This window comes from Zonotrichia leucophrys, chromosome 13 (assembly GCF_028769735.1).
Source record: "Zonotrichia leucophrys gambelii isolate GWCS_2022_RI chromosome 13, RI_Zleu_2.0, whole genome shotgun sequence".
NCBI classification, from domain to species: Eukaryota; Metazoa; Chordata; class Aves; order Passeriformes; family Passerellidae; genus Zonotrichia; species Zonotrichia leucophrys.
In genome coordinates, this window is record NC_088183.1 from 16,825,020 (window position 1) to 16,847,896 (window position 22,877).

Here is a 22,877-nt window from a genome sequence, read left to right on the forward strand (position 1 = left end):
CCGCCGGCGCCGCCGGGCCCGCTCCCAGCAGCCCCCGCGCACAAGATGGCGGCGCGGGGCGGCGGGCGGTGAGCGAGGGGCGGCAGCGGCCGCGGGCCGACATGACCTACACGGCCGAGCAGCTGGACGGGGTGCAGCGGTGAGCGGCGCCGCGGGGCCCGCGGGACGCGGGGGGCGGCGGGGAGGGGCAGGGTGAGCCCGGGGCGCGGCGGCGAGCGGGCCCCGGGATAACCCCGTGTGCGCCCTCAGGATCAAGCGGTGCCGGGATTATTACGAGATCCTGGGCGTGAGCCGGGACGCCGGCGAGGAGGAGCTGAAGCGGGCGTACCGCAGGCTGGCCCTCAAGTTCCACCCCGACAAGAACCGCGCGCCCGGAGCCACCGAGGCCTTCAAAGGTGAGGGGGCCCGGGGGGCGCCGTGAGGGCAGCGCCGGTGCCGAGGGGCCCGGCGGGGTCACGGACACAGCGGCGGCCTCACAGAACCCTCCTGCGCCTCGGCAGGGTTTGCATTTCTGTCTGCAAAATACACGTCTCCCTTAGAAACGATGGGAAATGCATCCCTGGTGTCATTCCCAGATACTTCTGAGGAGCTTTACGAGGGTCTGGAGGGACAGGACACAGGGAATGGCCTCTGCACAGTCCGAGGGCAGGGATGGATGGGATATTAGGAAGAAATTCTTCCCTGTGAGGGTGCTGAGGCCCTGGCAGAGGGTGTCCAGAGCAGATGTGGCTGTCCCTGGATCCCTGCAAGTGTCCAAGGCCAACTTGGATGGGGCTTGGAGCAACCTCATCAAGTGGGAGCTGTCCCTGCTGATGGCAGGAGATTGGAATGAGGTGATCTTCATGGTTCCTTCCAACCCAAACCATTCTGGGATTCCATGATACTGGAGAAGGTTCAGAACTTAGAACTGGCACCGGCCATGCAAGAGAATTGGGTTTTTGTCATCAATAACTACTCCTTGTCATGAATAAATTTTTATTTTTATGTATATATATGGGAATATGAAATTGAATCCAATGTACTGTGTGTGGAGTTCCCAGTTTTGCTGCAGTGTTACTGTCTAAACTCACACATATTTCCCCTTTCCATGCAGCCCAGCACGAGGAAACCAGTGACTCATTCAGTCTGTTTAAACAAGGAGCTTCTGCAGAGCTGTCCTTTATTTGTTTGTGTTTGGCTTGTATTTGTCTATGAACTTGTTCTGTCAGAGATCAAAGAAGAAGATGAGCCATACTAACCCTCCTGAGTGGTTGGATGTGAGGTGTGAAACAGATGTGTCACACATCTTCAGGAGCATCTCAGTCAGCAGGAGAAACCTGGGAGAGCCCTGTGCATTTTAATTGGTGCCTGCAGTTATTAACTTTGTGTTAATTGTCTGTGGGATATGGAGGTGCACTCAGACCAAACTTGAGCTCCATTCTCACCAATTTCTTGGCTGAAGTGAATGTCATGTCAGTTTAACAATTATTTCAAGTCTCTCCATATACCTGGACACTTTTGTGTTTCTGCTGGCATCAGTGACAGCAGGAAGTGGTTTCCATCACAGGTAATGGCAGAGCTGTTACACACCTTTTGTAGAAGTAGCTCAATCTTTGGTCAAGCACAAATTTCCTAGGCTTGTTTGGGCTTTTTCTGCTGCTCCACTTCCAGAAGTGTGAGCTCTGGGAATGTAACACTGGTTCTGATTCCCTCTCCAGCAATAGGCAATGCTTTTGCAGTCCTGAGCAACCCTGAGAAGCGGCTCCGCTACGATGAACTCGGGAGTGACCACGAGCACGTCAGCTCTGGCCAGGCCAGGCACTACAATTACTACACTGAGTTCGAAGCAGACATCACACCAGAAGAAATATTCAATGTGTTTTTTGGTGGGCACTTCCCTACAGGTCAGTACCTGGCTGCAGTGGTTTCAAAGGGCAGTGCACTGATTAACCCTGAGGGAACAGCTGGGGCTGAGCCAGGCCAGGGCCAGGCTGGGTTTTGGGAGAACTTTCTCCCCCCAGAGGGTGCTGGCATTGCCCAGGGAATGGGCACAGCCCCGAGGCTGCCAGAGCTCCAGGAGCCTTTGGACACCAGGGATGCACAGGGGGATTGCTGGGGGGTCTGGGCAGGGCCAGGGGCTGGATGATCCTTGGGAGTTCCTTCCAACTCAGATATTCTGTGATTCTGTAAACCATGAGGAAGTTCAGCTTCCCTTGGGACTGCTCAGGGAGTTGATGACACATCTGAAAAGAGCAGAAACCCTTCCACATTGGATTTCTGCCTCTCTTTTATTCCCTCCATCATCTGAAGCCAGTAATGGTATGGGAGGTAATACAGGGTGTGAATGAGAAGGGATCAGAGTTGTTTTCCATCATGGTGGGACTCCGTGACCTCAGAGGTCTTTTCCAACGTGAACCCATGCTTGGGTTGTACTTGAGGCACCTGACAGCATTCCAGGCCAGCAGGGCCCAGCTCCTGGAGCTGTGCTCTCAGGGGGAGCAGGAGCTCCTGTGCCTCCCAGCAGCCTGTGCTGTAATGGGATTACAGCCTGGGAGCTCAGCAAGTGCTTCCTTTTCCTGCCTGCCAGGAAAGGAGCATCCAGGAGCTGTGCAGGGGCTGTGCAGGATCCCAGGGGCTGTGCAGGGGCTGTGCAGGATCCAGGGCTGTGCAGGATCCCAGGGGCTGTGCAGGGTCCCAGGGGCTGTGCAGGATCCCAGGGCTGTGCAGGATCCCATGGATGTGCAGGATCCCATGGATATGCAGGATCCAGGGATGTGCAGGATCCAGGGCTGTGCAGGATCCCATGGATGTGCAGGATCCAGGGATGTGCAGGATCCCATGGATGTGCAGGATCCAGGGGCTGTGCAGGATCCAGGGGCTGTGCAGGATCCAGGGGATGTGCAGGATCCAGGGCTGTGCAGGATCCAGGGGCTGTGCAGGATCCCATGGATGTGCAGGATCCCAGGGCTGTGCAGGATCCCAGGGGCTGTTCAGGATCCCATGGATGTGCAGGATCCCAGGTCTGTGCAGGATCCCAGGGCTGTTCAGGATCCAGGGCTGTGCAGGATCCCATGGATGTGCAGGATCCCATGGATGTGCAGGATCCAGGGGCTGTGCAGGATCCCAGGGCTCTACAGGATCCCAGGGATGTGCAGGGGCTGTGCAGGATCCCATGGATGTGCAGGATCCCATGGATGTGCAGGATCCAGGGGCTGTGCAGGATCCAGGGGCTGTGCAGGATCCCATGGATGTGCAGGATCCCATGGATGTGCAGGATCCCAGGGCTGTGCAGGATCCCATGGATGTGCAGGATCCCAGGGCTGTGCAGGATCCCAGGGCTGTGCAGGATCCCATGGATGTGCAGGATCCCATGGATGTGCAGGATCCAGGGCTGTGCAGGATCAGTGACCCAGCCATGGGAGCTGCACCTGGAGTAGCTCAGTGCATGTCTCAGCCCAGCCTTGGTGTTTGGATTTGTAGGAAAGATAGAAATATCCTGCAAGATCAATGGATTGGGACTTCAGGGGCCTTCCTGATATCATCCAAAGGGTTGCTTTAGCCCTCCTGGGAACTTTTCACCTCCAAGGTGTCACAAAAAGTGAGGTACACACCAGTTACTACAGCCTGAAGACACACAGATGATGAGTGGTGCAGCTTGCAGCTAAGGGGACCTCAGATCCCAGAGTTGCACCAGTGGATATGCAAAGCCAGCCCCAGCATGGTGTGTAATTCCAGCTGGAGTCTGCAAGTTTTCCATCTCTGACTGTGCAAGGAATTGCACCTGGATGTGCCCTGTGTGGGACATCACAGTGGGCTGGGGGGGACAGGAGTTGAGGACAGGAAATTGAGGAGCTGTGTGAAGAGTTTGGGTACAGGGCATGGCAGGTTTATCAGTTACTGGCATGAAGGAGAAAATGGGAATTTTTAGCAAAGCAGCAAAGAGTAAGAAAATAAAAATATAATTTTGTAGTAGTGGGTGTTGGTAGTAAACAAGAGTTTCCTCACTGGGCTTTTGAGGGCAGATCTGTGGCTTTATGTTTACTGAGCAGTTTTCCTCTATGGATATTCCATGGAAAAATAGTTAAATTTAAAATGTTAAATGTGATAAAAGTCAAAGGAGACTCCACTGGGCAGAGTGTTGCAGTTGTAATGAAGAGAGGCTACAAGTTCTTCAAATAAAAAATAAATGCACTGGAACAAAAGAAACTGCTGCCAGAAATCCTTGGAGAAATTTAATATTTGGGAAAACTTTTTTTTCTAGGCACCCCTATAAAAGCCATTCCTCTTTTCCCATATTGGCTGCTTCTTTTCCCAGCTTGATAAAATCCTGTCTGAGCAATGTTGAAGGATGGAAATAAACTTTCTTTTTCCCCAAAAGAAACTTTCCTCCTTGGGGCCAGCCTGGCTTGGCTCACTGTTGGAGCTCTGACTGCACACATGCCTGGAGCTTGGAAAATCTTTGAACAAGCAGTGGAACAGAGGTTTTGACACAATAGCAGAGGTCACCTTTGCCCAGGTTTCTTGCAGAATTCTCTGGGAAACTCAAAAAAAGGACAGGATTAGAGTATAAAATAATGTGACATCTTTCCCAGGGCTTAAAAATAGTTTTGCATTTCTGTTGTGATGATAAGCCACAGATTTCAATTCTCTAACACAAAGATATTCTGAATTTCAAAAGAGGAGAGCACAGCTATTATTAAGATATTCATATGGTGATAAAATCAGATCCTGAGCTTCAAATTGAAGCAGCAAATGCAATTCTTCCCTCATTTTAGATTTTTTAAAAATAAATCAACCACATTCTGTGTGCAAGAAAGAAAATCCTGAATGGTTCTACTTTTTTACTCTTTTTAAAATCTCTTTCTTTATTATAAAATAATTAAGTGATATTATTAATGGCTTGAAGGCAGAGGAATTAGAATGGAGGGTAGAAGACCACATTCAGTAATTATGGGAGACCATAATTCACAGCCTGAGCCTGGTGAAGCAAATTCATTTTCCTGCCACAGCCTTGCAAGTGAACGTGACACGAACAGCATTAAAATATGAGATACAATCATACAAATCAGAACATGTTTCTGCAGCTTGATTCAAATCAAGATGGATTGGGGCACACTACAATTTCTCTGGTAGGCTTTTTGGAATAACATTGTGCTGGTGTTTAATTCTGAGGTGGTTTGTACTTTTTACTCTGAGATCTCCCAGCTGTAATTCAGGCTGTGGAGTACAATTCAGTGGAAGCTGAGGAGTGCAGGTGAGCAGCAGCAGCTGGTGAGCCGTGGGTCTGTGCTGGTTTCTTTGCAGGGAATATCCACATGTTCTCCAATGTAGCCAGAGATGCTCACTACTACCCACGGAGGCACCGGGAGCGGGCGTGGACGCAGGAGCCAGAGGAGGAGGAGCACAGGCCACAGGTAGCCAGGAGCAGAGATCTGCTCAGCTTAAATAATTCAGCAGCTCAGCAGGGTGAGGGATCCTCTTGCAAAGCCAGGACAAGCCCTCCCATGCTGGAGGGCTCAGAGGGCTGCAGCCACAGTGGATGTTTTCTTTGTCACTGGGTTGGCTTTTATGAACCACTGCTGTAAAGATCCATTGTATTTACAGCATCTCAGGCCCTCCAGGTTCTGTCACTGAGGTTTTGCTGCTCCAGTGCTTGGTAATCCTACAACAAGTACAAATGGGCACTGGTGATGGATGTGGAAGTTGTGGCTTGTCCTCAAGGTATTTAATCCTTCAGTAAATGAGCACCCAGGGGCTGCACAGGCCTCTTCCAGCTGGGGACAGGATGGGCCTGGGACACATTTCTGCCTACTGAGACTTCCAGATGAGACACAAGGTGTCCTTTGTTGTCAGTGCACATACACACCTGGCACCTGCCTTGGCAAGATCTTCCTCTGGAGGCAGTCTGTTAACCTCCAGGGATCATTCTCCAAGGAAGATGAGCTTTGCCTTGTGAGTCTCAGGCTCAGAAAAAAAACCTGGTACAGCTGACAGATAGCTAAGCTGGGGGAAGTGAATCCAGCCCCTCATTTCAGGGAAGACACCGAGGGGCTGGAGCGTGTCCAGGGCAGGGAATGGAGCTGGGCAGGGGCTGGAGCCCCAGGAGAGGCTGAGGGAGCTGGGCAGGGGCTCAGCCTGGAGCAAAGGAGGCTCAGGGGGCCCTTGTGGCTCTGCACAGCTCCTGCCAGGAGGGGACAGCCGGGGGGTCGGGCTGTGCTCCAGGGAACAGGGACAGGAGCAGAGGGAACGGCCTCAGGCTGGGCCAGGGCAGGCCCAGGGTGGGCACAGCAGGAATTTCCCCATGGAAAGGGGGCTCAGGGATTGGGAGGGGCTGCCCAGGGGGGTTTGGAGTGCCCATCCCTGGAGGTGCCCAGGAAGGGCTGGACGTGGCATTGAGAGCTCTGGGCTGGGGACAGGGAGGGGATCAGGCACGGTTTGGACTCCATGGTCTGGGACAGCTTTTCCAGCCTCAGTGATCCTGGGATCCTGTGAATCCCAGTACTGCTGGATCAGGAATCCTTGTTGCTATCCCAGGCCAGAGGGCAAAGCCTAAAGAGCTGTAGATTATATTTTTCTCTGCATAAGAAAAGGCATTTTAGAAGCCAGTTGAGAAAGAAATGGAAGGGCAGAAGGAAGCAGCAGTGTTTTTTCTTTGATAGCGTTTCCACTCTTTTGTTTTGCCAAATGAATCCAATCAAAAGCCCCAATGCTTGCATCCTGTCTGAAGTTACACTGCTGGGAGCTCTTAACCCTTTACTGCTCAGGCATTAAATGCAGGGCTTGGGCAGAGGCTGAGATCTTTACAAAGGGGAGCCAATTCAGAGGCTGCAGGAAAGCTGTAGGCACACGGAACTGCAGGCTGGATTGGACACTGGCAGGTACAGTAGTGCTGTGGGCACTGTGAAGGAAGGGGCAGGGAAAAAGATCATGGGAAGAAAATTGTGTTCAGGAGTGTTCTGATATTATTAATAAAGGTTATTTAGAAATTACAATGTCTCCCCTCTCAAAATCCCAAAATACTTCCTCTTTTTTCTTCAAAGTTTACATGGAACACTATGATTGATAGCCTGGCTTCTGTGAACAGATGCCTTTTTCCATCTCTGTATTTTCTTGACTGCTAATCCTTGTACTTTTCAGAATTCATACTCTGCATTTATCCAGTTGATGCCAGTTTTCATCATCATAATAGTGTCAGTTATAACCCAGCTGATGGCCACCAACCCACCCTACAGCTTATTCTACAAATCGTAAGTCCTTTAAAATCACATTTTTCTGCTGCTGCTGTTTGCAGGATGGAGGCTGATGGAAGTTGGGTTTGATAACAAAATGCACATTAATGTTCTGCTCTTTATAGAAAATGTTACCAGTTTGTAAATAAGGAAATAGCACCAGCCTGCACTGATGAGTTGTGAGCACTGTGAAGTTACCTGTGGGGAGCTTCAGTGCACAAGGTGCTGAACTGTGAGGGTCAGAAACCTTCCTCAGCTGGTGTGGAATGGTTTTGCACAGTGATACAGGATGGAGAGTGTGGGTTTGGATCAGCTTCTCATCTAACCCACTCTCAGAATTTGTGGATCGCCCCTGAGGTTCCTCTGGAAAGCAGCTAAAAAATGAAACCTGTGGCTTGCAGTATAAATCCAAATCTTTTGTGGAGCATGAATTCCACTGGAAGCTCAGCAGATCATTAAAGCTTTGAAATGCCCTGGTTTAACCTCTGCAGAGGAGCAGGGCCCTGGGGGCTGGCGGGCTCTGGGAGCAGCAGGACCCCCCCAGAGCTGCTGTCCTGGGAGCCTGTGGGGCAGAGGGAAAGCCACGTGCTGCTCCCAGCTCCCAGGGCTGCAGGAGGGAAAGAGCTGAGCTGGGCTGGATCACTGAGAGAGGAGTGAGGTTGGCAGGTTTGGAGCAGCCAGCAGAGTGCTCCCAGCAGTCCCCTTGTTCCCTTCTGGGAGCAAAACTGCTCAGGTCCAGCCTTGCCTCTCTCCTGTGCCAGAGCAGCCCAGCACCCCTCATTGTTTTACCACACGATGTCAGTGTGAGGCCCTCAGAAAAGAGCAGGAGGGTGGATGTTTTTTGGGTGGCTTTTTTTTTCCCAGGGAGTGTTTTTGCTATCTGCCAGTCCCATGTGAAACCTCCCACGCTGCCCCCACAGCAGCTGAGCTGCTTTTCTTCACCTCCTCCCCTTCTCCTGGTGATGGGAGGTAGTCAGGCCTGAGTTCACAGTTAGGCTGTTGATCTAAATCATGGCCTTGAAACACTGAACAGCCTAAAAACCAAAAGAAACTGGGGACACCTCTGAGGCACAGGGAGGAGAAGGAAAAGAGGAGTCCAGGAAAAAGGGGCAAACAGGATTCTTTTGAGTGTAACCTTGGTGTTTTGGCTGCCTGCCTCTCTCTGTGGGCAGTGATTTGAGCAGAGGCCTTGGGTATCTGCTCAAATAAGGAAATTCACTCCAGGAGTGTGGTTTAACCCAGTGACTGTGTCAGAGGGGCTGATTCTTCCTACAGGGTATTTTCCAGCCTGTTCCATGCCTCACTTTGCTTACTTATGATTATAAAACCCTGAAGAAAAGTGTAATTAGAATTTCCCTTTGCTAAGTTTTATTCCTACTAAAGGATCCAAAAAAAAGGGAAAATCCAGATCCAACTGCATTGTTCCCTAAGTTTTTAAGACTCTGGGATATTTTCCTATGGTTGTAGCAGCAGGGTGGGTTCTGTTTGTACTGCACAGCTTGCTGTCCCTGAGATTGTAATTTCCTGACTGAATGGTTGAGGGAGCCATAATCTTGCAGAAATGAGCTGTACAAATATTGCTGTAAATATTTTCCTCTGGAAATGCTAATATGGGGAAATAGCTCTTGATTTTTTGAGGTCTGAACTGCTGGAACATGTGATTTCTCCCTGCTGCTCACACAGGTCCATCGGCCACGTTGTGAGCAGAGAAACAGAGAACTTGCAGGTGCCTTACTATGTTGATAAAAACTTTGAGAAGAATTATCAAGGAGCAGAACTTCAAGAGCTTGAGAAAACAGTTGAGAAAGATTACATAGACTATATTCAGACCAGCTGCTGGAAGGAGAAACAGCAAAGTAAGTTATTTCTGTCCCAGGGGTGTTTCAGGGGCTGGGGGTGGCTGTGCTTCACAAAGCTCTGCTGCTTTTAACCTCAGTTTCCAATCCTTGTAACATCTCAGCCTTGCACTGGTTTAAAGTGTCTCACATCTGCTCTTAACACTGAATTTGCTATTCTTGAGATCTGTCAAAATCCATTTCAAGTGATTCTGAAAGATGAGTGGAAAGTAGAGTTCACCATTTGAGACGCTTTTTTCCGCTCAGGTTTTATGCTTGAATAACCCTTAGTGATGGTTTGAACATACAACCCACCACATTTATCTAGCCCTGACAGATTGCTAGGCTGGAAAAATCTTGAGACATCACCTATTCCATGTTTCCTTTGCTGGAGCAGAATCAGTTTTGCTTTAACTGTCTCCACAAGAAGTTTCTGTAACTTTTTCCTTAAATTTTCTCCAAGAGAGTCCAGAGCGTGTCCAGGTGCTCTTGGCTCCTTTGCAGTGGGCTGTTCCTGGTATCAGTTTTCAGGGCATGCTTCTGTGGTTTGGTTGTTATTTGCATTTTCTATCTTTAGCTGAGTTGGAGATCATGTTTTTCACCATTTTCAAGTCTTTCAAAAACAAGAATTGAATGCAGAAAGGAAGAACACAGATGTGAGTGAGAATTCAAAATCGTTGTTCTCACTCAGCCCTGAGTGGATCAGTGGCACAAATAAAGACATGTTAACCCCATATTTTATTGCTTGTTAATTGCTACTAATCTGCTTTGTTGAAGAGACAGCAAATTCCTGCTGTTTGCACAATGGTAAGAAATCAAATCCCAAGGAGTAGCTTAGGCTGGGATGTTGTGACTGATTTTATTCACCTGAAGAGCTCAGCACCTTCAAATGAGTCAACACCCAGTAGTGCTGTGTGTAAAGGAAGCTGAACAAATTGTGTGAGTGTTCAGTAGCTGCTTTCACACCCTGGTGGGGGCTTTTAATTGCTCTGTGCAGAACAGTCCTCAGCACACTGCCAAAAGGTGCCTTTGCACTTGTTTTCAGTTTCTTTACCAATTTATCTAAAGAAGACTCGTTTAATCCTCAAGGAGAGGTAACAGTAGTGTTGGTGACTCCAGGCTCTTTACAGGTGTTTGATGGGAAGGTTTGTTTTAGCTTATTTTACATAAAAGTTACCAATCCTGCTTTTAAAGAGAAATTAAAAGATGTAGGCTCTGAAGTGAAAAAGGAAAAGAACATACAATATAAGACCATAAAAGCCCTGAAGTTTTTGGTGTGTTTGATTTGTGAGCTTTGAGTGTCTGTGGCTGGCAGGAGCAGCCTCCAGGGATAACGTGGATGTTCACACTCATAAAAGTACACTTGCTAAAGGGAAGAGTTTCTTTCCTACAGAAAAACCCCTTTAATTGACCTCGTGCAGCTGAGAGTCACCACATGGTCTCTGCCACAGAGAGCTGGAGCTGAGCAGAGCCCAGCCCCAAAGGTGGGACAGGGTTTGTGAGGCTGAGGGAGCCCAGAGAGGGGAGATGATCCAGCCTGGAGTGCCAAGTGCCTGCCAAGCCCTGCTCCCCCAGAGCTTTGTGCACTCAGGGGCTGTGTTAGTCACCAGCTGCCAATGCATTCCCAGCAGGCACAGTTAGCACAGCCTGAGGCCACTGCTGTCATTAAAAACTCACCGTTTTCAGAGTGCTTCCCAGCCTGGCCATGGCTGAGACTGGGCTGAGCTTGGGACGGTCATGTGTGTAAAAATAAACTCTGAATGCAGGATGGAGTGCTGAGGGAAAGTTCTGCAGATGCTGAGGCAGTTCTTAGTCAGCTGTTGCTGCACAGTGTGGGTCCCTTAATCCTTGCTGAAGTGTTGGAATGGGTGTGATGAGCCTCTTGTCAGTTGAATGTCTATTTATAGTCCATTTGTTGTGTTTACTGAGGGCACGTTTCCCTTGAGCACCAGCAAAACAGACAGAGATGAGTAGTGCAGGAACAGCTTGGGTTTTAAAGTCCTTGATTTTAAGACTTGAAAAGCATTATCTGGTGTCCAACAACCTTAAGGAAAACATTTAAAATAATGGATTGGTTGTACATTGTTCAGCCAGGCAGTTTTACAGTGCTGCAGCAGACTCTCAGCAGAGCACTGTGTGAAAGTTGGGTGTGCTGTGGGTTTGGGTCTTCTGAAATCTGGGGCACAGTTGGGTTCAAAAAGCACATGCCAGGTTTTACAGGAGATGGTTCAGATGGGATGGCTCTGTTGTGAAGTGAAGCTGCAGAGAGCTTGGAGTCACAAAGAGGCAGCTGAAAACCAAGTCAGGATAAGTAGCACAGAATCATGGAATGGTTTGGGTTGGAAAAGGCTTTAAAGCCCATCCAGTTCCACCCCTTGCCATGAGCAGGGACACTTCCCACTGTCCCAGGCTGCTCCCAGCCCCATCCAGCCTGGCCTTGGGCACTGCCAGGGGCAGCCCCAGCTGCTCTGGGCACCCTGTGCCAGGGCCTGCCCACCCTGCCAGGGAGGAATTCCTCCTGTATATCCAATGGAAATATAGTTGGAATTCAATATTTTAGAATCTCCTTGAAGAAAAGGCTTCAGGAAAGCCACTCTGTGACAGATTGAAACCCACAAGGAGCAAATGTGATGGAATGAACATTGTCAAAATTGCAGGGAATAATTTTCCTCAATTGGATAAGTGTAAACTGAGATTCTCCACTGCACAACTCCAGGGACTCTGGGCTCAGGGACAATTACCTGAGCCTGGTTTTTACTGGAGGCTTGACAAGGCTGTGCCCAGCACTGCTTGAGTGGTATTTTGGTTATAAACCTGTAAATGGATTCCTGCTCTAAAATGAGCTGTTCCTGCCTGTCAGTTTGTGAAGCTTTGCAGTGAGTGGGAGGAGGGTTAAATGGCTTTAAATTTCAGTGGGACAGGGACAGAGGACGTAAGGCATGAAAGGATCTATTGAAGTTCTTTCCACTCAGAATAATTTTGTAAAATGAGGGGCTTGTAAGGTGTATAAAAGCTCTTTGAAAAATGGAGTGTCATCAGGTAGCCTGTGCTTACGGAGATGTTGACCTTTTCAGAAGTAAATTACTGCTGTTCTCCTCGGTGCATCTAATCCTGCAGCCAAATTATTCTGCAGGGAAAAACCTATATTAAGACTTGCTCAGCTAATCAGCAAAAGCAACTTCTCTGAATTACTGGGAGGAAATAATTTAAACAATGGGATTATTTCAGTTTTATGTGGCTTTTGAGAAGAAGGGGAACAAAATGCAAAGTACATTTGAGATTGTTAATGAAAGGGCAGGGAGGCCTTTCAGACGAGTCCCTTGGGTAGCTGTTCACCTCCCTGGCTTCAATACCCACCAAAATTAAAATTTAAAAGTGCCACAAGAATAACCAAGCACTTAGAAACAGTTCTTTAAAGGAGTCTCAGGACTTCATCCTAATACTTTTTTTTTTCATCTTTCAGAGTCTGATTTGTCCAATTTGGCCAAGCTCTACAGAGATGAGCGGTTAAAACAGAAAGCAGAGTCCCTGAAACTTGAGCACTGTGAGAAGCTCTCCAGTCTGATTGGGATGCACAAAGGGGGCTGACCAGGACACACACGTTCCATACTTTTTATTTATTGCTGGTTTAACTTATGTTTTTATTTTCCTCCATGTGAAAAGGAAGGAGTCTGTTGTAAAGAGTGTGGATATTGGAGTCCTTCTGCAGGCAGTGCAGAGAGGGGCTGGCACAAGCTGCAGGGCTGCTGTTTGCTGTAATATATCCTGTACATTAGATTTGGGTCCAAGGACCAGTGGCACTTTGTACATTCATTCCCCAGGACACGCTCTGAGCTCAGACCCAGCTGCCTGGGTGGTTTGTCTGCCATCCAGGCTGTGTGTGCTTCCCAGGAGAGCAGGCTCCCCTCTGCTTCCCGTGTTTCCTATGGATCTGCAGCTCCCTGGCTCCCCAGACTGTGCTCTGGTGTCACCTCCCCCTGTCCCTCCTGGCTGTGCCACAGAGCTGGGGTGGTTCCAGTGCAGGGGGGACAGTGGGAGGGACAGTCCCTGCCTGAGGGCAGCCCCAGAGCACATTCCCAGCTCTCCCATGCTGCTCCAAGGGAGGGCTGTGCCCATCCTGACACCAGCATGGGAGTCTGGGCATTGCACCCATTCCAGTGTCTGCCACACTGCTGGGAAAGCAGAACTGTGGTCATTCCCTCCTCTGTTTCCAGTGGCATATTTTGAAGCTGGCTGTTCCATTCTGGTTTTTATCTGCACACTCCCCCAGCTCTCCCAGGATCCTGCATTTTCTGGTACAGTTCTCATGTAGCATATTTTTACTCTGTTGAGCAGCTATGAATGTTTCACTGTAGACATGATATTGCAAAGAGAAAAATCCACGTGGCAATGTCCTGTTTTTGTTGATCCTCCTTCACACAGCCAGGCCTTGAAGGGCAGGTTGATGCTGGGTTGTCCTGGTGAGCAGCACAGACCACTGTTAGAGCAGTGTTGCTCCAGCTGAGCACCATGAACCCCCTGAGGCAGTCTGGTGTGTGCCCTGCATGGAATGAGCTGCTCTTCCAGGGAATTCCTGCCCGGGGTGGGGGCTCACAGAGCAGCACTGCTCCCCTCTGGCCCTGGGAGTGGGAGTCAGTGACACCTGAGCAAGGCTCTGCTGTTGCCACAGCCTGAAACTCGAGTCACCCAGGATGCACAGGTGGCCTTGGCTGAAACCTAAGGAGTGACTGCTCAAAAGCTTGGGAAATGCCAGGATTAAGGCTGCCTTTCAAGCTCAGACTGTGTGCTGGGCACTGGTGCAGGGGTGTAGGAGTCCCACTGGATGGAAGTGGGGATGTTGGTGCCACAGTGTGTCCCCTCCATGTCCCTGTCCCATCCATACGGCCCTGGGAGGCTTGGCAGGAAAGGAAGCTGGGAAAAAACTCTTTTCTGGGTTTTCTGGGGTCTGCACGAGGGTGAGGGGTTGTTTGAGGCCTGGTGCTTCTGCACACAAGCCCTAAAAATCCCAGGAGAGGAGGAGGAGAACAGTCCGGGGACAGCAGCAGTGCTGTGGTTGGATGTCATGAAAAGGAAAAAAAAATTACACCGTGACTCATAATTTCATTTTTATGCCCCATTTGTAGGAAACCTTGTAGGAATGTGGGGAAGTTGAGTTAAAATTTTGGGGCACCTGGAACAGGAAAAGCACTGGGAAAAAGGGCATTTTGAGGGGGTTGGTGTAGAACATTCTTGGTGCCAGGGTTTAAGGGCAGGAATGGGTGATGATTCCAGGTTGGTGGCTGGCACAGCAGGCAGCCTTAATGCTGGTATTTCCCACTTTTCAGCACGAGTGTACAAAACTGAAAATAATGTTGCTTTTTATATAGTAAATAGCTTGTAGAATATATTAGGGATCTATTTAAGTGGTTGGACTTTGTTCCAGGGTTGGAATACTCCCTGCCATTCCTGTGTGACTGTAGAGGGATGCAGGTAGGGAGACCAAATCTGGCAATTTCCTGGACTCACAATGTCCTGCACGGAGCTTGAACTCCTCCACAGCATTTTGCACTGAAACCGGATTGTACCTTTCATCCAAAGACCTCGAGTACTTGATGGAGACCTCCTGTGGGAAGCACAGTCAGCTGGGAAACGCAGGAGGGAGGTAAAAACATCCCCCAAAGCAATAAGTGTTGTGTTCCTAGCCAGGCTCAGGGTGCTGGTCCTGGTGTGTGCTGTGAGGGAGGGCGTGTGGCTTGGGACCTCTGCGGTGACAAACAGGACACGTTGTGTTTGTTGGTGCTCCTCGGGGAAAAGGAGAATCCTCTCTGGAGCCCGGTGTGGAAATGCATCGCTGTCCTTCTCCAGGGGGTACTCGGGGTTCTTTGTGGGGCTCTGACGGGAGGAGAGGGTGTTCCTGGGTGCACCAAGCGCTTGAACATGGGTTTGTGTGTGTATATATATTTATTTATTTTTAAATAAAGATGTGACATCGCTGTGCCTGTCCGTGGTGGTCTGAGCCTGGCGCCGGGAGGGTTGTGGGGGGTGGCGGGGCCGGGGAGGAGGAGGCGGCCGCCATGTGCTGCAGGGTGCGGGACAGGGCCGAGGGTTTGGGATTGGGATTTGGGATCGGGATCGGGGACCGAGCCCTGCCCCGCGTGTGAGGGCCCGGAGGGTCCGGGTGGGCGGGGGCTGTGCGGGCCCCGCCCCGCGGCCTGCACGTGACGTGGGACTCGGCGGGAACGTGATCGGGAGTGGGACACGGGACACGGGGCTGAGGGCTGGGAGTGGGACACGGGACACGGGACTGGGAATGGGACACAGGATTGAGGGCTGGGAACGGGACACAGGACTGGGAGTGGGACACGGGACTGGGAACGGAACTCAGGGCTGGAAATGGGACACAGGGTCGGGAATGGGACTGAGGGCTGGGAATGGGACCGAGGGCTGGGAATGGGACACGGGATTGGGAAGGGAACAGGGAATGGGGCAGGAGCAGGGAACAGGACAGGGGGCTGGGAATGGTGCAGGGGGTTGTGAACGGGGCTTGGAATGGGGTAGGGGGTGGGAGCGGGGCTGGCCCCTGACACGGCGCCGCGTGGTCCCGTTCCCCCGCCTGTCCCAGCCCGGCCCCGCTCTCTGTCCCTTGGCTCGGGGCCCACAGCCCTGCCCGGGCATCGCCCCTGTGCCCCAGCCCCGGGGCAGCCTGGCACGAGGCCGGTGGGTCCCTGTGTCACACCGCGCCCGGGGCTGTCCCGGGGCTGCTGCCGTGTCCCGGATGCCCCGGTCCCTCCTGAACGGAGGCGGCTCTGAAAGCCCCTGCCAAGCTGGGCCGGTGTTTCCTGCTCCTCCGGAGCTGCAAAAAGTAGCTCCAGCGTGGGAGAGGCACATCCTGCTTTCAGCAGCTACCAGCAGCCTTCCTCCTCCTCCTCCTCGCTGCCCGTGCCAGGCTTGCCACCACTGAGGTGAGCACGCACCGAGCTGGCACGAAATCCAGGTTAATAAGCAAATGCAGTGGTGAGGCTGCAGGCAGTATCACGCTGGCTTAGACGTAAATGAGCATTTAATTAGCAAGTGTGCCTCAGCCAGGGTCCACCCGCTGTTCTGTAACGTTTGTGCCCCACAGGCACAGCCCAGCCTGCTCTGGGTGCTGGAGGTGCTGGTTGGGTTTCGTGTGGCAGGAGGAGCCCAGGGGTCTCTGCATGGCCTCCACACCGAGGGACAAACCCGGAGCAGCAGCAGGAGGTGCAGCGTGCCCTGGGCTGGTGGCAGCCTGGGGCTGCAGCCAGGGCAGTGACAGCAATGCCCGGCCAGTTCTGCTGCTCCCACAGCACCCCCAGAGGGTGTTCACAGCATCCTTGGGATCCCACAATCACAGACTGCTGTGGGTTGGAAACAACCCCAAAGGCCATTCCCTTCCACACCCCCACCATGGCAGGGACACCTCCCACTGTCCCAGGCTGCTCCAAGCCCTGTCCAGCCTGGCCTTGGGCACTGCCAGGGATCCAGGGGCAGCCACAGCTGCTCTGGGCACCCTGTGCCAGGGCCTGCCCACCCTCACAGGGAACAATTCCTGCCCAATATCCCACCTAATTCTGCCCTGTAGCAGTATGAAACCATTCCCTGTGTCCTGCCCCTCCATCCCTTGTCCCCAGTCCCTCTCCAGCTCTCCTGGGGCCCCTTCATGCCCTGCAAGGGGCTCTGAGCCCTCCCTGGATCCTTCTCTTGTCCAGGTGAGCACCCCCAGCTCTCCCAGCCTTTTCCCTGCCTCACTCCAACACTCATGCTCAGCACAGTCCTTGCTGCTGCTGCTGTGACACCCAGGTCCTACTAAGACCACAATGGTCACAGTGACAACAGCTGTGACAAGTGACACAACACCACCGGAGGCTGCGAGGGTGGCAGGAGAGCAGCACCGGACACCTGGCTGTGGTGTCCACACGCTGTCCATCCCCTGTCCATCCTCTGTCCATCCCCTGTCCATGCACTCCCTGGCACCGCTGTGGGTGCTGTGGGAGCTGGGCTGGCCCCAGACACCCCCTGGAGCCCCGTGGAGAGCAGGGCCAGGGATGGCGACCCCAGCACTGCCCTGGCAGTCTGTGCCTGTGCCTGACCATGGAGAAAGGGATTTGGGGGTTTGAAACCCCACATCCTCACTCCTTCTTGCACAAGGCCACTCCACCAGTAAGCACTGCCCACAGCAGGTCCCCTGCAGTCCCTGTGGGCACAAATGCCACCTGCAAGCCCAGCCCAGCTCAGCAGGGAAGGGTTAAGTGCCAGCCCAGCTCTACGGGAAGCTTTCCTCTCCTCCTTGCCAAGGTTTAATTTTAGTCCCTGCTTGAACCCAGAGGACGTGGGCATCGGGTTGCTCCGGGACTGGCAGCACTGGGGAGCACCTGCTGCTGCTGTTTCATGGCAAAAATTCCCCCAAAAGCTGGGACTGGGCTGCACCAGCAGCACTTGGGGTGGGCAAGCTGCAGAGACCCTCATGTGACCCCAAAAAAGACACATGGCTGCAGTCCTTTGGTCAGCTCCTGTGAATCCCAGCGCTGCTCCATGCCCGGGTTGATCCCAAGCCTTGAGTTTGCTCCCGGCCGCTTGGATTGGCTGTGGGGGAGCTCCTGCTTGGGGCAGGGTGTGTTTAGGGGGAAGCCCGGCTGGACACACCATTGCTGTGGCACCGGGAAAGGAGCCATGGTGGGGATGGAGCTGCAGCTCGGGGTCCTGCCGTGCCCTCAGCACCGCAAATGGGACATCCCCAGAGGGGTCTGCGGGTCCAGGGGCAGCCCAGGCCGTTCCATGGGGTCACACCCGGGAGCTGTATGGGGTGTCCTGTGTCCTGGAACCTGTATGGGGTGTCCTGGGACCTGTGTGGGTGCCCTGGGACCTGTATGGGGTGTCCTGGGAGCTGTCCTGCGCTCTGGGGAGAGCGGAGCGGGCTGAGGGGCAGGGATGAGCCGGCGGCCCCCGGCAGGTCCCCGAGGCTGGGGGCGGCGGTGGCATCTCTGCAATGCGCTTGGCATCGGCTGCCCCGGCTGGCGCTGGCCGGGTCCATGTGATCCGGGCTTGCTCTGAGCCGCCGCCGGCTGCAGCCGCCGGGACGGGAGGGAGGCACAAGGTCGAGCCAGCGGCCCCGGCAGAGCGGCCCCGGCCCCGAGCAGCGCTCCCCGGCCCCGGCCGAAGCCCCCGCGCTGCTCGCTGCCACCATGCCCCGCGGGAAGAGGGAGCCGGTGCTGCTGAACCCCGCCGAGCTGCCCGGCCCGCAGGGCGAGGGTCCCCGCGGGGCTGGGGACGGCCGGCGCTCCGCCGAGGAGGAAGAGGAGGAGGACGGACACCTCCCGGGGCTGCCCCGCGACGACCTCACCAAGAGCATGTCGAGCTCCTCCTTGTCCTCCTACCACTCCGCCCTGTGCTCGGACGGCACGGAGACCTTCAAGGACTGCCTGGAGTTCCCGGACGAGGAGGGATCGCCCGGCCGGGCTGCCCCGGCCCGCTGGGCTCCGGCGGGGGCCCCCGGCGCTCCCCCGCCGCCCGGCCCCCTCGCCCGCCCGCAGCGGGCTCAGCTGTCCAGCGCGGCTAAGAATAGCCCAGCGCCGGGCCAGGGGGGCAGGATGGGTCCCCTCGGCGGGGACCGGCAGCCCGTGCCGGCCGCGGCCGCCGCCGGGGAGCCCGGGCCGATGCTCGCCGGGGCTCCCAGCGACTCGGACGAGGTGGACGGCGAGGTGCAGGCGCTGACGGCCAGGGCTTTCCGCAGCCTCTCGGGGCTCCCCGGAGCTCGCCTCGACATGTGCAGCTCCCACACCTCCTCCAGCCTCTCCAACTCGCTGTCCGAGGACGGCGGGCGGCCGCGGCGGTGGCCGGCGGGCGCCGGGGAGCCCCGGCTTGCGGGGACAGCTCTGCACGGCAGGGTGGGATGGCCCTTCCCCGCCGGCATGGACGGGGAGCTGCTGGGCAAGGAGCAGTTCGAGTGCGTGGACGTGGAGCTGGAGAACGGCGAGGCCAGGAAGGGCCACGGCAAGAAGAGGACGGTGCCCAAGCGCCAGATCCTGCTGAAGAGGAAGGAGAGGAAGGAGACGGGCTTTGGCCCGCGGGGGGACGGCCCAGCGCCCCAGCCCCCGGCCAGGAAGGAGCCCCCCAGCAAGGGCAGAGCCGTCGGAGAGGACTTCAGGTTCAACTACCAGCAGTTCATGAAGGCGGCGTCCCTGGAGGCCGGCACCGACAGGACCAGGGCGGCCTCGTGCCTGGTGAAAAACGTCCTGGCCAAGAAGATGCAGTACGAGCAGCGCATCAAGATGGAGCAGAAGGGGCTACGGGGCAGCTCGACCTCCTCGGGGCCGTCCTCGGCCGGCACCGACCTGCTGGGGGATGCCCTGGAAGGCAAGTCCAGCTCGCTGTCCCGCTCGGACTGCAGCTTCTCGGCCGAGGACCTGCGGGGCGGCGGGATGCCCAGGGCGGCCGCGGGGAGCGCCGCCACCACCACCCATCCCACCAAGGGCGTGGTGCTCAGCGAGGCGACGAGGGAGACCGTCTGCAACCTGAGGAAGACGTTCAACGAGCTCAACCAGAGGATGAAGTACCAGGAGGTGCTGGAGGGCCGCTGGCTGCCCGCGGCCGCGGAGGAGCATACGTCGGAGAGGATCTGCTACCAGCGAGCCCGCGCCTTGTTCGAGGCCCAGCCCGGGGTGGGGAAGGTGCTGGATGTCGCCCCCCGGTTTGCGAGGGCGCCGAGGCCGTGGCCCAGCTTGAAGGAGCGAGCCATCGGCCCCATCCATTCCCAAAGCCTCCCCTTCAAGGCCGAGAGCCGGGCGCCCCCCGCCGCCCCGCCGCGCCGCCCCTTCGCTTCCTCCCGGGCTCATGAGGCGAGGCCGCTGCCGCCGAGCCAGCCGGAGAAGCCCCCGGCAGCGCCCCGCCGGCCGCCCAGCCCCGGCACCGCCCCGGCCCCCCGGGGGTCCCCGCCCGCCGCGCCCCCCAAGCCGCCGGAGAAGGGGAAGGGGCGCGTCCCGCAGCCCCGCGACGTGCGCAAGCTGGTGAAGAGCAGCTACAGCCTCAAGTTCGGGACTGCCGGCGCCTCCCGCGGCACCGCGGCGAGCAGCGGGGAGCCGCCGCCAGCCGCCCCTCTGGTCATCCACTGCACCTCGGTGCGCCGGGAGCCGCCGCCGGAGCCGGCGGGGGAGGAGGTGCCGGCGGCCCCCGGCCGAGAGCCGGCCCCGGCCTGTGCCGAGGGGCCCGCCAGGCCCCCGCACAGCTCCCCCATCAACATCACCAGGGTCCAGGCCACGCGGAGGGGAGCGGCCCCCCCGGAGGAGCCGCCGGCGTCGCCGCCGCGCCGGGAGCGCAGCGAGCTCCGTTTGCCCCCGCGGGCAGAGCGGGTCCCCCACGTGGAGACCCATCTGCACGTCCTGGTGGGGCGGCCGGGCCCGGGGAGCTCCCCGGCCCAGAGCAGCGCCCTGCTGCGGGCAGAGAAGACCGTTCTGCTGCCGCCGCCGCCGCCGAGCCCCGCCGAGGGGAAGGAGCTGCGCGGCCGGGGCAGCAGCGGAGCGCTCCCCGCTGCCGAGGGCCCGGAGCCGCCGGGGCAGCGGCCCCGCAGCGGGGACAGCCGGGACCCCCGGGCCGGAGCCCCGGGCGGCAGCAGCGCCGGGGGAGAGCCCGGGGCCGGCGAGCAGCGGCAGCGGCAGCAGCAGCCCGGCAGCGGCCGGCGGCTCTCGGTGGGCAGCGGGGGCTCTGCCGGTGGCTCCGGCCCCGCCGCCCCGCTCCGAGCCGGGGACAGCGGCGAAGGCTCCCCTGGGCGGCTGCCGGAGCACAGGGAGGCCTGGGAGCCCTCGCCGCTGTGGCCGGCGGCTCCGGAGCCCTGCCCGCCTGCTGCCCCGGCTGAGAACTCCAACTACTTGGCAATCCCCGAGAGAGCCCCCAAATCCACGCTGGTGCCAAAGCTGCCCTCGGTCCCCAACCCGGGCAGTGCTTCCTTTGGGACCTCCATGGTCACCAAGTGACACTCTTTTGGCTGTCCCAAGCCTCCATCCTTTGGCCTCCCATCACTTCCACCCTGGTTCCAACAACATCATTTGGTGCCCCTCTGGTCCCCAATCCATCCAGTGCATCCTTTGGGAATCCCTTGGTCCCAAATCCATCCAGTGCCTCATTTGGGAACCCCTTGGTCCCCAATCCATCCAGTGCCTCATTTGGGAACCCCTTGGTCCCCAATCCATCCAGTGCATCCTTTGGGAACCCCTTGATCCCCAATCCATCCAGTGCATCCTTTGGGAACCCCTTGATCCCAAATCCCTCCAATGCATCCTTTGGGTCCCCACTGGTGCCCCATCCCTCCAGTGCATCCTTTGGGTCCCAGCTGGTGTCAAATGCATCCAATGTATCATTTGGGTCCCCACTGGTCCCCAATTCATCCAGTGCATCTTTTGGGAACTCCTTGATCCCAAATCCATCTAGTGCATCCTTTGGGAACCCCTTGATCCCAAATCCATCCAGTGCATCCTTTGGGTCTCCACTGGTCCCCAATCCATCCAGTGCATCATTTGGGAGCCCCTTGATCCCCAATCCATCCAGTGCATCCTTTGGGAGCCCCTTGGTCCCCAATCCATCCAGTGCATCCTTTGGGAGCCCCTTGGTCCCCAATCCATCCAGTGCATCCTTTGGGAACCCCTTGATCCCCAACCCAGGTAGCTCATCCTTTGGGTCCCCCTTGGTCAGCAACCCAGTCCCCACTTCCCTTGGGCATCCCTCAGTCTCCAACGTGGCCGGCTCTTTCTTTGGATCCCCTTTTGTCCCCAGCCCAGCCAACGCTCCGCTGGGTACCGGTGCCTATTCCCTTCCAGGCGGGGAAGTGCCCTGGAGCAAGCCCAGCCCTGAGCCCCCCCTGCCCCGACCCCCCGAGGGCTCGGCTGCTGTGGAGCCCCCAGCCCAGCCCCACCTGGAGGATGCTCCTCCTTTCCTCAGGAGGAGCGAGGGTCCCTCGCCGAGCGGGAGGAGCAGGCAGAGCCCCCCCAAGCCCTTCCCCGCCGCCGTGCCCGCCCAGCGGAGGATGCTCGTGGATCCCAGCAGCGGCAAGTGCTACTACATGGAGCCGCCGCGGCAGCCGCAGATGAAAACGCTCTACGACCCCGAGACCGGGCAGTACCTGGAGGTGCTGGTCCCACCGGTGGCATCACACACCGGGCTCTACCAGGCACCTTTCAACCCGCTGGTCATGGCCCCGGGGGTCTACAGCCCACCCTACGCACCCTACGGCGGCTTCCCGGGGCTGCCGGCACCGGCGCCCGCCGCCCCCTCTCCGCCGCACCCCTCGCTGCCGCCGGCCGACAACCCCGGCACCCCCGGCTCCGCTGCCAAGGGCGAGGGCTCGTCCCCTGCCGGGGGTCCCGACTGCGGCTACCTGGAGAGCCTCTACTACATCCCCACGGGCATGCGGGCCAGCCCCGGCCCCGAGCAGCCCCCGGCCCGCGCCAGCCCTGCCGCGCCCGAGGGCTCCCTGCTCCGCATGTGACGGGACCGAGCCGCCGGGATGTCCCTTCCCTTGGCCCGGCTTGGCCCAAAGTCAGCATCACCCCTGGCACGGGAGAGGGGTAGTGGGCACTGGTTGGACTTCACTGGCTTCTCATGGAAACGGGGACAGGAAGGGCGTGTTCGGTGTCAGCAGCTGGCGGCCCGAGGGGGACATGGAGGTGGCCCCGGCCATCAAAGGGACCACAGAGGCCCCGCTTCCCCCTGTGCTGCCAGTCCCATCCCAAGGATGACCCGGGCTGGTTCACACAGGGGGTGATGGCCTGGCCACCCCCAGCTCCCCCAACCACAGCTGCAGCACAGACACCCCAAAATAGTAATAAAAATGCTGAAACAGCTTTAA

General features: G+C 56.1%; 2 protein-coding genes across 2 annotated transcripts; both read left to right on the plus strand.

Moving 5' to 3' along the window:
* Positions 1-15,019, plus strand: DNAJC18 (DnaJ heat shock protein family (Hsp40) member C18). The gene is made up of 7 exons (XM_064724764.1): positions 1-139; positions 250-395; positions 1,698-1,883; positions 5,284-5,393; positions 7,117-7,226; positions 8,892-9,064; positions 12,507-15,019. Exons 1-7 carry the CDS (start codon positions 102-104, stop codon positions 12,629-12,631), a joined length of 888 nt encoding a protein of 295 aa, XP_064580834.1. The 5' UTR covers positions 1-101; the 3' UTR covers positions 12,632-15,019.
* Positions 14,507-22,517, plus strand: PROB1 (proline rich basic protein 1). The gene is given in 4 exon segments (XM_064725347.1): positions 14,507-14,512; positions 16,146-16,181; positions 18,112-21,063; positions 21,066-22,517. Coding segments are annotated over 4 exon segments (4,446 nt in total).
* Positions 22,518-22,877: the final 360 nt, after the last annotated feature.

Coding starts and splice junctions, on each gene's coding strand:
- DNAJC18 (XM_064724764.1), top strand. CDS start 102: ATGACCTACACGGCCGAGCAGCTGGACGGGGTGCAGCG. Junction 140..249: donor CAGCTGGACGGGGTGCAGCG/GTGAGCGGCGCC, acceptor GTGCGCCCTCAG/GATCAAGCGGTGCCGGGATT. Junction 5,394..7,116: donor AGGAGGAGCACAGGCCACAG/GTAGCCAGGAGC, acceptor TGTACTTTTCAG/AATTCATACTCTGCATTTAT.